The sequence below is a fragment of the Bos grunniens genome, chromosome 3, assembly GCF_055505025.1.
Source record: "Bos grunniens cultivar Pamir isolate PY7600 chromosome 3, Bosgru_T2T1.0, whole genome shotgun sequence".
NCBI lineage: Eukaryota > Metazoa > Chordata > Mammalia > Artiodactyla > Bovidae > Bos > Bos grunniens.
The window spans coordinates 28428250-28443483 of NC_141167.1; the positions used below are offsets into that span (position 1 = coordinate 28428250).

The window sequence follows — 15234 nt, forward strand, 5'->3', positions numbered from 1 at the left end:
ACAAGCTTGAGTCAGCCACAGTCTCTGGCCTGAAGGAGCTCAGTTTAGAAGGGACAGAAATTTATAGCCCAATAATTACACCAATACTCTGTGATTACGGAAAGTATCAGAGGCTGTACCAGCAGAGAAATGGAAACTACATCACCCTGGGGGGCTGGAGGAGGCCTTGTGGTTGAGCCCTGAAGGATCTGTTCACCAGGAACACAAGGAACAGACAGGTCGGGTTAGAGTCAGCATGTGCAGATGCCAAAGCACATGTTCTGAAACACTGAGAGAGCCAGCGGGCAGGGGTGGAGGGGGTAAGTGAGGGTGTGAGACGGGGAGTAGGTAGAAGGGGCCATCTCCTGATGGCCCTCGAATATGCGCTAAGGGTAAAACTGAACAGGTCAGAGGACATGGCCAGACAGGGGAGTTAGATCACTGTGGCACGTGCAGAGTACGAAAGGGTTTGGAGCGGGAGGGGATAAAGGCAGGGAGACCAGTTAGGAGGCTGTGAGCACGTCCAAGTGAGAGACGAAGAGGGTCTGCAGAAGGGCTGAGGCAGTGAGAATAGAGAGAAGGCGCCAAAATACAGCAGACACTCAGGGGGCAACACTAGCAGGGCTTTATGTCTCCCAAACGCTGTTTTCCCCAAGGCTTTCTTCTCCCCAGACCCTCTCTTTGCTCTGTTAGTTCCACAGTGCCCATGGCCATCCATGACTCAAATTCTCTGATCTTGACAAGTGTCTAAGTTTCAGACTATAAAGCCAACTGGCCCCCTTTGAATGTCTCATGGACACCTTGAACGCAACACATCCCAAACTATTCACCCCATTCCCTTCTTCTCAGCCACACTCAGCCTGCCTACCCCACCACCATCTCTCCCCTCCTGGTCCCATCTCAGAGAACGGTACCCAAGTGCCAAGCAAGAAACCGAAACTCTCAAAACGAAAGTGGGAATTCATTTCAACTCTTCCTGCTACAGCCCCACACACAGTCTGTCATCAAATCCTGCCTCTTTCAGTCACAACTGTTGGACACACACTGCTCAAGCTGGTTCTGGGTGTGCGAGTGTGAGTGTGTCTATGTGCGCTGGGGTGTGATAGGCACTGGGTTGTCATTGAGAAGCCACTGGCATTGCTTCCATCCATCCATCCCACCACCTGTTCAACAGTCCACCCAGGGCCTGGTCATCGGCAGTCCTGAGTCCAAGTGGATCTCAGGACAAAGAAAGGACATGACTACCAAAGGGGACTTGGGCACGCAGAAGCTCCCAGGAGAGAACTTTCTTGTGTGTGTGAGGAGCCTTCCTGGGAACAGACTGTGATGTGAAGGGCTGGTCTGGGTGTAGTGCAGCCCCCAGACCGGGTCGGAGGTGTCCTGTATACTTTTCCTTCATGATCATCACAAGAGATATCACTGTGTTCTGAGTGGGATCCTCCAGGCAGGCCCAGGTCTGAGTCATCTTTGAGTCCTGAGCATCCAACACACATGTATGTGAGTGGCTCTGAAAATCCCCGCCGAAGCCAGAGGCACCATCCTGTGCCTTGCACTGCCCGACCAGGCCGCCAGAGGTCAGTCAAAGCCCCCATGTGTGGGCCCAAAGGTGCTCTCCCAACAAAGCCCTCAGACTCCGCTGGCCCAGCAGGTGGGGAAGTCCCGGCAGTTCCACGTGCCCTGTGCTCCTGCATCCCCTCCTAAGCCCCAACTCTGTCCTGGGGGAACCTAGGGGCAGAGCGGGTGCAGAGGCCACCGGTCCTCTCCTCCTCTGTCAGGCCCTCTCCATGCCTTGGCTGCAGGAGCCAGGCCTCTGCTCACCTGTAGATCTTGCGGTAGGAGAGGTCACACCAGTAGATGCGATTGGTGGCAACTTCAACGTCCAGTGCCACGACGTTCTTGAGCATGGGGATGAGCCGTGAGTAGTCCCGCTTTACCAGGTCTATCCTCCGCACTTCGTGCCGGTTGGTGAAGATCAGGGATGGGCTTCTGCCAGCTGCCATGCAGGGGGGTTGAGAGGGAAAGAGTCAGCGCAACAGGTGGGGGGGTCTAGAGACCAAGGCTCTGCCACTGGTTTGCTGGGGGACACCTCATCTCCTGTAAAAAGTGGTGGCAACTCCTACCTCACAAGTTAGAGAAATAAGTGAGATAACGGGTACAAAAGCCATAAGATGCAAAGCACCACACATAACAAGAGGGATTTTTTTTTTATTAGACATAAACTCCTCCAAATCTGAGATGACTCCATTTCCTCTGGCCTGTATGGGAGGTTTTCTGCAGTAACTCCAGCTCCCTGTCCAGCCTCATCACTCACCCCCCTAACACCTTGGTCCCAGCCACCAGGCTATCTGTCATCATCTCCCCACGGCAGAGCTTTGCTGCCTCAGGGCCTTTGCTCAAGCTGTCCTTCTACCTACAGTGCATTTTTCCCCAACAGCTGCCTCCTCTTCTGCTTGGGCCCCACTGCAACATTCAAGAAGGGGCAGCATGAATGTTACAAATGAGTTACAAAGATGACTGAGGCTGCAGGATGGAGCACAGACCTCAGGGCTGGTGGTGAGGCTCAAGGCAGGAGATTCAAGGAGGTCATTGTGAGTCTTCAATTTACACAGAGTGTGTTTGGGGACACAGCAAGAGATGAATCTGCAGATGCCAGCAGGGACCCAATCACAAAGGATCCTGTGATCTGGATATGCACTTTATTCTGAGCCAGTAGCTGGGGCAGGATGTGTATAATATGATACAGATCATTCACATGCAAAGGGACAACACACAACTGGTGTATATATAAACTCATTTTCAGACTTAGGATTAGATTTCAGGAAGAACATCAAAGGTTTAACACTCCTGGCAACTCCATGGGGAAGATCACTGTCCCCCAGGCCTAGGAGGGTCTAGAACTTGGCACAGGCCGCCGCTCCTCCAGCCTGTTTTCAGATGTAACAGGCCACTCTCAGGTATCTGCAGTCTCTGAGCAGAAACACCTATCTCTGGAGCTGCCTGGGCCTTCTCCCAGTCTTGTTTTCCAGCTGACGCTTCTGCAGGGCCCCTGGTCCCTGTCACTGCACATCTCTGCCAGGGTAATGTGCTCCTTGGGGGTTGGGAGGGACCAGCACAGAGCCATGTGGGGCCTGGGGCTGAGGGTGTGACCTGTGTGTAGTGATAGAGATCATTTCAAAGCAGGGTGGGGGTGGCAGGGAGGGTATGGGACACAGAGCATGGAAAAATACAGCTCCATGTGCAAGGAGAAAGGAGAAAAGCTGGGTTCAAGGCCAACTCTCCCATTGACAATCTGTGATCTCCTTGCCTGGAAAGTGAAAGTCGCTCAGTCGTGTCTGACTCTTTGCGACCCCATGGACTATACAACCTATGGAATTCTCCAGGCCAGAATACTGGAGTGGGTAGCCTTTCCCTTCTCCAGGGGATCTTCCCAACCCAGGGATCGAACCCAGGTCTCCCGCATTGCGGGAGGATTCTTTACCAGCTGAGCCACAAGGGATTTCCTCGCCCGGAAATGAGAGCAAAGACACCTTATCTTCCTGAGGGCAGGAGCTGGGTTAAAGGGTATCTTGAACTGATTTTTACTGAGAGTTGTGACTGTGACAGGTGCCCTGTTTGTTTACGACTGGAGTTTTGGTGGAACTGCACTCTAGATATTGATATGTGGGGGTTGTATATATATGGGCCATTGTGTGTTGTCTCCACTGCAAGTATACAGTCTATGTTACACGTCACACCTGTCCTAGGTGGGGGAAGGAACTGGTAGCAAGCTACATGTGATGTGCTAATGTATATTCTGTACATTGGACAGTTTGGGTGCTAAGTGTTTCGGGTTTGCCGGCTCTATGTCAATTATTGTAGCTGCTGTATTGTTATAGCCTACAGAGTGGGTATTTGTGCATCTGAATTCCAGGTTCATATATCCAACAGCCTACACAATACTTCCACTGAGATGTCTAAACAGTTTTGTTAAATTTAACATGTCCAAATTAATCCAATATTCTCCCAAACCTTCTTTTACCATCTTTCCCAATGCCTTAAATAGCAATCCCATTTTTTCGTTTGGTTAAAAACCTCATGGTCATCTTTGACTCCTTTTTTCAGTTTCACATCCTACATTCAATTCATAAGAAAATCCTGTTGCTTCAAAATAAATCCTGACCTTGAAAATATATTCATATTGTCTACTTTTCATTTTCTCCATGCAACACCCTGGTTTAATCCACCATCACCTCTCTCCGGGCTGACTGCAATGACCTCTGCAGCAGTTACCCAGCTTCCTCCCCTGTCCCTGACGGTCTATTCTCAACACAGCGGCTAGAGGGAGCTGGTTAAAATGGAAGGCACCCTGTCTCTTTACTCTGAACCCACCAAAGCTTCTTTCCCCCGGACTGATGGTGAGAGTCAGCCCTTATAATAGTCAAGATGGCCTTTATGATCTGCCCCAAGTCACCTTGTGGGCTTCATCTCCTCCTATTCTCTTTGCTCCAGCTGCACTGGCTTCCTCTTTGTTATCTCAACACGGCAGGCATGCTGCTATTTTTGGTTCCTGCAGGTCATGCATGGCTCACTCCTTCTCCTTCAGGTCTTTATGCAAATGTCACCTTCTCAGTGAGGGCTTTCCTGACAGCTCTCATTTAAAATCGTAAGCCATTGCCCCCTTGGACTTCTCTACTTTATATTTCTCCTGAACCCTAATTACTGTCTGCCATGCACTGAATCTTAGTTTTTTGATTTCCTGTTTCACCTACTAGAGTGTAAATCCTATAAGGACAGAGATTTGAATCTGTTTTGCTTACTGTTGAGTCTCTAGTGTCTACCACAATGTTAGGTGTTCAGTGTAAACAAATGAATAAAGTGAATTCCATCGGCTGACCTGATGATCACCGTCAGGTCTGCACGCAGCTCTTTGTGTGGGCTGCCTATGCCACTTGTGGCCAGCATGGTCCAGCTTATATCTGCCATGTGAGTGCAGTCTCTGGGTGGCTCTATGCATGGTCAGTGTTGTGTGCACGGTTGCACTGTGTGTGTGCTATATATTGCAACTTCCTATCTGAGTGTGTGAGGGGGTATGTGTGCACACCTACTCCTCGCATTAAGCACGCTGCTTCCTGGACTTGCTCAGAGCTGCTCCCCTGCCCCCACCTTGTAGTGTCCATACTGACCAACGGCCTTGCAGTTCTTGGTCAGTGTGTCCATCTCGTAGCCAGGGTGGCACTCGCATTTAAAGTAGCCCTTGTAATTGACACAGATCTGGCTGCAGGCATCTGGGTCCTCGCACTCATCGATGTCTGTGGGGAGGAGCAGAGGTCAGAACCAGCAGGAGGAACTGCCTCTGCTTGAGGGGCTGGGGTGGGGGTGCTCACCGCCACAGGTCTTCTGGTCCAGGAGCTGGTAGCCCGCAGGGCACGTGCACTCAAAGCCAATCTTAAGGTCAGTGCAGATGTGGGAACAGCCGCCATTGTTGTGCAGACACTCGTTCAGGCCTAGAGAGGGACATGGGCTCCTGAGGGTCCAGGAATTGAGACTGGGGTGGGGGCGGGACATGGATGGGCCTGGAGTTGAAGCAGAGATTCAGGGCAGCCTCAGCCTCCCTCAGAGCCTCATCGAGCCACAGCCTCGTCAGCCAGGTGACTGGGCAAGAGGAGGCTGAGAGAGGGTCCTTGCTTAAGGCCAGACACACAGACAGGACAGGGTGGAACCAGAACTCGGGTCCTTTGCCTCCCAGGCCAGGACTCTGTCCATCACCAGCCTGGAGGCAGCCAGGCTGCCTAAGGTCTTTCCTTTCACAAACACGTTTCTTACATCTCCTTCCTCATGACCTCAGTAAGCATGTGCCATGTCCAACCGTCAAGTACCTTAAGAATCCCCTGTGAAATGCCCTTGCTTAACCACCTCCAGTCTCGGGAAGCCCACTTCCCCCTGAGGCAGCTGGTGCCATGCAGGGTTGGCCAGAGTCCAATGGCTCCCTCAGAATTTCCTTAAAGCACTGATTCCTGGTCCCCTGGCTTTCAGGTGTCTTTCTCTGGATGCACTCTTTCTGTCCATGTCCCTCTCTGGACGGGGCCCAGAGCTAGTCTGCCACCCAGAGGGGTCTGAACTACTACAAGGGCTGCCCTCTACTGAGCCTGTGGTTATTTAAGACTGCCAGGCCTCTATCTCCATGGCACTGTTGCTAAGTCAGTTCTCTCCCACTGTGAACTATGGTGGACTTTTTCCCCACTCCTCTCCTCTCAGCCCCTGTCCCTATTCCTACACTTGGTCACAAGTCTGGTCCCAAGATTACCGACTGCTGCAAGGGATGAAGGGATCTGGTTCCCCCATCCTCCACTCCCTCACCACGTCTGGCAGGGTCCTAGTGGAGGTCAGAGAGGCCGGGACCAAGGCTCACCAAGTTCTCACAGCATCTTCTGGGCTTTAGAATCACAGAAGGTTAACTCTTCAAGCCAGGGGAAGGTGCCGTGCCACCCTCTGCCCATTAGACCCCTGCCCCGCCACTCCAGCCAAGCCAAGCAGAGCTGTGCCGAGCCAGCCAGGGCCATGCACACAGCCAGTCTGAGCTTCCCACCCCAGGCCATGCATAGCTGTGGGTGCCCCCCACCCAGCCTGAGCCATGCTGGGGCAATATTCCCCTTTACCCCTGGGCCGCCTCCTGTTTCTCTGGGATGTTGGCAGAACTGAAAGAACAAGACCATGGCAACCCCATGACTGGCGGGCTGGGGATGACTCGGCCAGGCCCAACACTGGGAAGCCCCAGCACCTCGGGGTGGGCTGAGCCACAGTAGCTCTGGGGTGGTCTCTGGAGGGCACCACCTTCGGATCTTCCCATCACTCCCAGCCCTCCCTGATCTCTCCCATAGCACACTGCATACTGCTCCCTCAGCGCCATCCATTCACTTGTTCACCTGCTCACTCATGGCCTCAGTCACCATCACTCACTTCCTCCCCCTCCTTCTGCAGGAGCGGCAGTCCAACCACCGTATTTACTGAGCACTGGGTGGAGCAGGAGGTGCCAGATGGCTCTGATGGGGAAGGGGAGAGTGCCACGTGACTTAGGCTTCCATGAAAGACGAAGGCGCAGAGTCCTCCAGGGTTGAGGTGAGTCAGGGTCAGAGAACAGGTAGAGGGTCCCTCAGCCCTGGAGAGCCAGCATGGAGGCAGAAGAGGGGAGTCTGGGCCTTCCCAGTTTGATCTACCCTGGAGGTGAGTCTGCTGGGGCCTGTAGCAGAGGGAGGGAGGGAAAGTGGTCCAGAGAGGCCTGAGGAGCATTTGGGGTCCCCACGGAAGGAAGGGGCAGTGCCCCCAGCACTAGTGCCCACCTGCATGCACACATCTACATGCTCACACACCAGCTCACATGCACAGGCACATTCACACAGACATGGCAGCCACACAGAGACACACGATGCAACTCCCTTGCCTTCCTCCGAGAAGGAGTCATGGATACAGACACTGGTCTCTCACCAGCACAGAGACACAAACACATGCGTACATACGTCTCTTTGGAGTGTCATGCAAAAGACAAGAGAGAAGAGAGTTCAGCAGGTTAGTAGTCTCCGGTAGGGCGCCTAGGCTCAGATGTTCCTGCCGCCCTATCCTCTTTTCCATAACTTCCTTCTTCTGGGACTTTTCAGGGCAGAGCCTGGGGGGAGTCTGTCACCTGCAAGCTCAGACGAAGGCCGAGTGACCTTCTCCCAGCTTCTCTTCCTTCCTGAAATCAATTTCTTAATCTTCAAAAGGGGAAAAAGTGTTTTGTTTCAGGAAGCTCAAGGGAATGATCTGCTCTGAAGGCCCAGGAGGTGCTGGGTGGAAACGGGCCTGCCAGGAAGGTAGGGGAGGGAGGGTCTGGCCTAGGCTCTGTCCGCTCAGGGGTTCTCTGTCCAAGCCACTGACCTCAGAAATGAACCTTCCTAGAGCCCGCCCTGGGTTTCGGTGATGTCCGCCCACCTGCAGTCCAGACTCTCCCACTCCTTTTAGCTTGGAACCCGGCCTGACAGCTCTGGCCGTCAGGGCAACTGCCTCCTTGCATTCCTTGCTTGTGTCCAGCCTGTGAGTCTGGTCTCCCAGAAAGTTCCTCAGGGCACAGGACGGTGCCACCCTCTGCTGCTGGGTCTGCCCTATCCTTACCCAGGCCTGGCCTGAGCCCAGTGACCTTCATCTGGACCTCGTCTGGCCACCCGCTGGCTGTTCCCCGCCTCTTACAAGGCAGGGTCCCCTGCTGGGGGGCTGGAAGGCCTCAGAGGCCAGGGCCCTGGCTAGGACAGCAGGGCAGAAACAATGAGAAAGAGAGAAAGTTCCCGAGTGAGCACACACTCAGAGGTCTGAATCTGAAACAACTGAAGAGAGGCTGTGTTTACGAGAGGAAGCACAATTTCTGAGCATTCGGAAAGGAAAGGCCCTTAGATTAGCAGAAACACAGAACAAGAGGCCCCAAAGGCAAAGAGCCCCTTCTGAGACCACGGGACAGCACACGGGTCCAGAGAGAGGGTCAGAACAGCACATGTGCAGAGGGGTGGGTGAGGGCTGTGGCCTGAGGGCCGGGAGGGGGTGTGACAGGGCGGGGGTTAGTCCAACAGCCGGACAGAGACAGGTACTGTACCACACTCTTTCAGAGGCTCATCCGACCAGTCCCGGCAGTCCCTCTGAGCATCACACACTTTCCTGCCGTCCACGCACTCGCCACTCTTACACTGAAATCTGCGGGGACCCTCACATGTTGACTCTGTCGGGCCGGACAAGAGAGTGGACAGCACCTGTGAGACCTTAGGTAGGGAGGGTTGGGGTGGGCTGGGCCCATGGGAGTTGAGGAGAGCTCCAGACTCAGCCCCCACCGGCCTCCAGATGGTGGCCCAGGATTGACAGCTGAATACAGGGTTGGTGGGAGCTCTGTTCATAGAAGGACAGGACCTCAGGGATAACCAGGATCATGGAGGTGGGCAGGGTGTGGGGGTCTACATCTGAACTACCAGCATTAGGGACCTTGGAGGGAAATGCAGCCCCTCTACAGACACCCTGGGGGCTGCAGGGACCATCTCCTGAGGGGGCCTGTGCTCCAGGGGTCCTAAACTGGGGAGGCGACCTCACCGCCCAATCCTTGATCCATTTCTCCAGATGACCAGGGGTTCAGGGTCCCTACTCCTGCAGGGTGATGACAGAGAGCCACCTGAGAATTAAGGGGGCTCCCTGGGGAGCAGGACTCTGCCTCTGCCCGGTCCGGGAACCAGTTAGTGACCCTGCTTGTGGGTGCAGATGTAGACAAAGGGTGGGGGCTGGATCTCCTGCAGTGCCTTCACATCCCTTCCCCCAGGCCTCTTTCAGCTTTTGCAAAGTCCTTAAGGCTCCACGTCTAGTGCCATGCGGACCCGCACAGAGGGGGTCTGGGTGGTTTAGGGGCAAGTAATACTCTGGGGGAAGAGGCATCATAAGGACCAAGGGGTGGTGTCTCCTAACTCCACTCTCTCCAGGGAGCCAGGGGAAAGCTCAGGGGGTGCTGTCCCCTTGCCACTGACCACACTCACCCTGCAGGCAGCCAGTTTCGTCACTCCCATCTGGACAGTCCTGCTCCTGGTTACAGCGCTTGATGGCAGGCACACAAGTCCCATCCCCACACTGGAACTCGTCTCCACGGCAGGTGCCCAGCGCTGCCAGGGGAGGGTAAGCGGAGAGGGTCAGTGCCCTCAGGTGCTGGGACAGCTCTCCTCCCCCACCTCCAGCCCCACCTCCACTCCACGTCCACCCCCAGCAAGAAGAGAACCAGTGGCTGAGCTTGGGAGTCTTCGGAGGACACCTGGCCAAGGCACAAGATGGGGAGACTGAAGCTCAGAGAGGGGGAAGGCCTCACCCAGGGTCACACAGCACTCTGGCACGCAAAGCCAGGACTAAAACACAGGTCTCCTGTTTCCCTCTCTACCGTCTCTCCCCAGGGCCACCCCTCTGGAACAGGCACCTAAACGTCTTTGGAATCTCAGTGCTCGTTACTTAATGACCCCACCCTTTCAGCAAACCCTTCCTCAGTGCCCAGGATGTAGGGGTGGGGGGGGGGGCACAGATTACTAAGAGCCTCCCCTTCCTCTAAGAGCTCAAGGGTGCAGAGCAGGGCTGAAGGGCAAAGGAGATCATTGTGTGGATGTGTTGTAAGACAAGGTGGCCAGGAACCTGCAGGAGCTCAGGGGAACCCAGCCCAGCAGGGCCCATCAGAGGAATCTGGGAGAAGCCTTGAAGGATGAGCAGGCCCAGGAGGTAGGGAAGGGTCGAGTTGGGGCTCTTCTTTAGTGTACCAAGGTCTCTGGCATTGGAACCGGTGGGTGACTGCTTGGGCCAGGGAAGGCAGGGGTGGGAGGTATGACAGGGGCAGGGGCGCATCCCGGAGGGTCATAGGTGCCTGTGAAGACCCTGAGCTCCACAGCTTAGCAGCCATGTGACCACACACACTTCACGTTTCCCCAGTTCTGTCGCGCCCGTTAAACCAAGACTAGGGTCGGGGTAGGGCGAGAAGAGGCGGCCCCCTCCGCGGACGGCGGCGCACCCGCGGCCCTGGGCGATATGGGGGTGGGCGGGGGCTTACGGCAGTCGGCCTCGTCCGACTTGTCCTTGCAGTCGCGGTCACCGTCGCAGCGCCAGCCCAGGTGCACGCACTCGCCGCTGCGGCAGGCGAACTGGGCGGCGGCGGCGCAGGCGGCGGGCGCGGGCGTGGCCCGGGGGCCCGCGCGGCCGCACAGCTCGGCCGCCTCGTCCGAGCGGTCCTCGCAGTCGAACTGGCGGTCGCAGACCCAGCGCTCTGGGATGCAGGCGCCGCTGTCGCCGCTGCAGCGGAACTCGCGGGGCCCGCAGGCCGGGTCGGCGCAGCCGCGCTCGTCGCTGCCGTCGCCGCAGTCGTCGTCGCCGTCGCACACGAACACGGCGGCCAGGCACGAGCGGTTGCTGCACTGGAACTCGTGCGGGGCGCACACTGCGCGGGACAGAGAGCCGGTCGGCCCGCCGGACCCTATCCCCGGCGCCCCGGGCCCGCCGGTCCCGCTCCAGGGGCCCTGATCCTCACCCACCGGCCTGAATGAGCCCTGCTGGGGGCCCCAAATGTGGACGGCAAAGGGGGCCTCCAGTCGGGGTCCAACTAGGGTCATGCTGAACGACCCGGTGCAGCAGGCTCTCCTGCCTAGCCTCACTGGGAGCGGGAATTCCTGTCCTGCTGCCTGCAGGATGGTGGGACTGAGTCTCTAAAGCTGCAGAGTGTAAGCTGGCTTGAAGGCCTCTCCGATGTTCCCAGGAAATGATATGTAGCATGACACCGACCCTTCCAGGAACAAGGCCTCGACCTACTTCGTTACAACACAGCTCAGGGCCCACCCCGCTCCCTGGTTTGCTTGCACTATCCCCTCTAAGTCCCTTGGCCTGGCATCCAAGGCCACTGGCATGGAGCTACTGCTGTACCCCATCACCTCACTCCACTCACACCCTGCTTCACATCACACACTAGACCATTTGTACACTTTCCCACTTCCCCAGCCTTTGCCCAGGCTGTTTCATCTGCTGGGCACCCATCTCTTGCCTACCACTGTCTCTCTTTATCACAGTGATGAGTTCAAATCCTTCAAGGGTCCAAATTCTACCTCTTTCATAACACACTCGTGCTCCCCTGCTCGGGAAGTCTCCACACACCTCCACTCTTCTTCCAGGTGCCCTGCACAGCCTGCTCAGGTGTCCGGGTCTCGTGTCGTTCTGTGTCTGCCCCATGACCACAAACTGCAAAGGGGTGGGCTCTGAGATTGACCCACTTTTTCCTGAAGGTCCAGCACAGAGCTCCCTGCAGTGAGTGCGTGTGGTGTAGATGGAGGCTGGACCAGCCCAGGTGTGAGGAATAATTTAGGGATTCACAATCATTATGGGCACAGGTCACTGGCCCTGCCTAGGGCCCTGGGCTTCCCCTCCCTGGTGGGCTGCTCTGAGCTCAGAGGCTGGGACAGCCTTAGAGACCAGTAGCCCCACTACCAGTTTACAGATGGGGAAACTGAGGCCCAGGGAGAGGAGCAACATGCCCAGGGTCGCACAGTCAGTCCGCGGTGACGAGGGGTCCAGAACTCAGGTTTGGGGCTCTTACTTCCTACTCTGACTCCTCTGGGCTTTCCGGTTTTCTTCCCACCCTGGAGTTCAGGCTGTTTCTAGAGTAGCGACCTGGCTTCCTCCCTCCTTCATTCCTTATACAGAGGCCAAGAAGAGGCTGGAGCCCCAGGCCAGGCATGGATACAGAGGCTGCATATGCATGCATGCTAAGTCACTTCAGTCGTGTTGGACTCTGTGACCCAATAGACTGTAGCCCCCCAGGCTCCTGTGTCCATGGGATTCTCCAGGGAAGAATCCTGGAGTGGGTTGCCATGCCCTCCTTCTGGGGATCTTCCCCATTCAGGGATCAAACTCTCATCTTTTATGTCTTCTGCATTGGCAGAAGCACCACCACTAGCGCCACCTGGGAAGCCCCGTAACTTGGTGGTGGCAGCACCCCATCTTTCCACGTGGGGGCGCCAAGAGTCTGTTTTTACTTTCTGTTGGAAAACTGTCCTTTTTCATTGTTAGTGATCATAAAATAGAAGGATGCCTTCAGTTTCACAATGTAGGCAGCTCATGTCATGTGTTGCTGATGGCTCTATCAAGTTTCTGACAGATGAATTTTTTCCCCTTCTGGGCTTTTGGGATGTTGGGGCCTTGGTAGGAAATGCACACCCTACTCTGTGATGTCTGCCCCTCAAGATTAAGCTGATGCCTAGATTAGCCCTCCTCCTCCCTGTCTGGACAGGGAGGAGGACTCACTACGATCAGAGTTCTAGGAGGAAGAGCTGCTTCATCGTGAGCTTGCTCCAAGGTTTCGAAGCTGACAGCACCTTTAAGATCTACATCATCAGGCCTGTGTTCAGGGACCCCTCCCAGCATTCATGAATGGAAGAAGCTTTGAGGAATGAGAGAAGGGAGAATTCTTTTTCCTTTGCCTTGGTGATTGGGAGCTGAAGCAGAGAAGCCCAATAGGACCTTTGAACATGACTATTTTCTATAATTAACAGGGAACAGCCCTGCCACAACATGCCATGCTGCTGCTGCTAAGTCACTTCAGTCGTGTCTGACTCTGTGCGACCCCATGGACTGCAGCCCACCAGGCTTCTCCGTCCATGGGATTCTCCAGGCAAGAACACTGGATTGGGTTGCCATTTCCTTCTCCAATGCATGAAAGTGGAAAGTGAAAGTGAAGTCGCTCAGTCGTGTCTGACTCTTAGCGACCCCATGGACTGCAGCCTACCGGGCTCCTCCATACATGGGATTTTCAGGGCAACAGTACTGGAGTGGGGTGCCATTGCCTTCTGCCACAACATGCCATAGTTAGAGCTATTCCCACACCTGGAAATAGTGGCTGATAGCCTTGATGACTGCAGAAACATCTGATTTTCAGGAGGTATGGAGGGGAGAGGATTCTCACTGGCCAGTGAGGCCCCACAGAATTATCACAACTGCAGAAATGAGGCAGTGTACCACTGGGCTTTGCAACTGCTGGTTCCAGCCAGGATCTGCCCCATACCCAGACACTTCCAGCTTCAGAGATACCCAAATTCCAGAGACTTACATTCTTAGAGTGCTGTGACCTAGAAGCCCCCAGAGGAGGCAGCACTTCCCCCGGGCCAGGAAGGATGGGTAAGATACAAAGACAGAAGCTGGCAGAGTGAGCAGGGTGGGAGACAGTGGTGGACAAGTCCTTGGCAAAAGCCCCTGAGCGATCGCCCGGATCTCTGCCCAGCCTCACAGCCCAGTTCCAACAGCCAGTCTGTCTCCCCCATTCATCATGAGCTCCCAGAGAGAGGCCTATAGGATTCACCTTCTTGTCCCTTCCAGAGCCTGGCACACAGTAGGTGCCCATTGCATATGAGACATGCCCGGCCAGGCCGCCTTCCCCACTGGTCCAGGCCCTGCTGGCCTGCCCCCTGGGAAGGAGATAATCCTGTGTTTGAAGCCCACTGATGTGGAACTGCCCCAGTGACCACTTCCATCTGTCCCTATAGAAGCCTGTTGAGAATGCCTTCCTGCCCCGTGACATTGGTGCTCAGATCTGAGATTTCAGCAACAGTCCTCAGGAATCTGTTCCCTTCCCCCCCCAACACTGCTGTGTTCTCACCCAGGCCACCACCATCTCTCACTATGGCCCCCACTCTGGTCTCCTGCCCCTGCTCAGAGATCAGTGTAGACTTATGGAATGGATGAGCAGATGTCAGGCATGGTTAAAACACGCATGGACTTTGCTGTCCGGACCTGAAGTCGAATCCCACTCAGTCCCATCACTTAGCCGTGGGCATTTTTCCTCGCTTGTCTGAGCCTCAGTTTCCTCACCCACAAATGGGGATGATAATGGCTGCTCGTGAGGTGGTTGTGAGGATGAAAAAGAATGTCTCTTCAAAGTGCCCGGCCGTTACTAGTGTCCTGACCGTTCCCCTTTCCTCTCCACCTCCCAAGCCCCCTGCAGAATCTGGCCCTCCTTCCCCACAAGTGGCCACTGCTGCCCAAGGCTGCCTGACCGTGACCCTGGGGACCAGACCCTGGACTCACACGTGGCACATCCAGCCTCGTCCGCTCCGCTCTCGCAGTCCTTCTCCCCATCACAGCGCCACGAGGCTGGCACACACTTGTGGCTGGTGGGTCCGCAGCTCAGCTTCTCTGCAGGACACACCTGCTTGGCTGTGGAGAGAGACACAAGAGCATAGCTTAGCCAAGGGGGACATAGGGCACGGTGCCAGTGAGCCCTACTGCCCGACTCCAGCCACGTGGCCTGAAGCCTTCCTGTCTCAGTTTCTTCATCTGAGAAGTTCCTCTGCCCCTAAGACTTTTCTATTCATGTATTTACTTTTGGGTGGGCTGGGTCTTTGTTGCTGTGTGCGGGCTTTCTCTAGTTGTGGTGAGCAGGAGCTCCTCTCTAGTTGTGGTGTGCGAGTTTCTCACGGCAGTGGCTTTTCTTGCTGTGGAGCATGGGCTCTAGGGCTGTGTGGGCTTCAGTATTTGTGGCATGAGGGCTCAGCAGTTGTGGTTCTCAGGCTCTGGAGCATGGGCTCCATAGTTGCAGCACATGGGTTTAGTTGCTCTGCAGCAGGTAGAATCTTTCTGGACCAGGACTTGAGCCTGTGTCCCCCCCTGCATGGCAAGGTGGATTCTTAACCACTGAACCACCAGGAAAGTCCTACCCCTAAGACTTTCTGAATCCTACAGTTGACCCTGTCACTGCCCTGCTTAACA

The 15234-nt window shown here is 55.4% G+C and overlaps 1 protein-coding gene across 25 annotated transcripts in view; it reads right to left on the reverse strand.

Annotated features, from left to right (window-relative positions):
- LRP8 (LDL receptor related protein 8) overlaps positions 1–15234 on the reverse strand; it is an 80119-nt gene that overhangs the window by 21406 nt on the left and 43479 nt on the right. For 5 of the 25 annotated variants that reach the window (XM_086388974.1, XM_086388893.1, XM_086388912.1 and 2 more), the window contains exons 4-10: positions 14554–14682; positions 10541–10924; positions 9495–9617; positions 8576–8698; positions 5343–5462; positions 5142–5267; positions 1798–1972 (exon numbers count right to left, since the gene is read on the reverse strand). In XM_086388974.1, the coding sequence (XP_086245100.1) occupies positions 1798–1972; positions 5142–5267; positions 5343–5462; positions 8576–8698; positions 9495–9617; positions 10541–10924; positions 14554–14682 (1180 nt within the window). Of the gene's footprint in view, positions 1–1797; positions 1973–5141; positions 5268–5342; positions 5463–6614; positions 6654–8575; positions 8699–9494; positions 9618–10540; positions 10925–14553; positions 14683–15234 lie in introns of all 25 variants that reach the window. The other 20 variants (XM_086389040.1, XM_086389006.1, XM_086389017.1 and 17 more) reach the window with 9 other exon arrangements.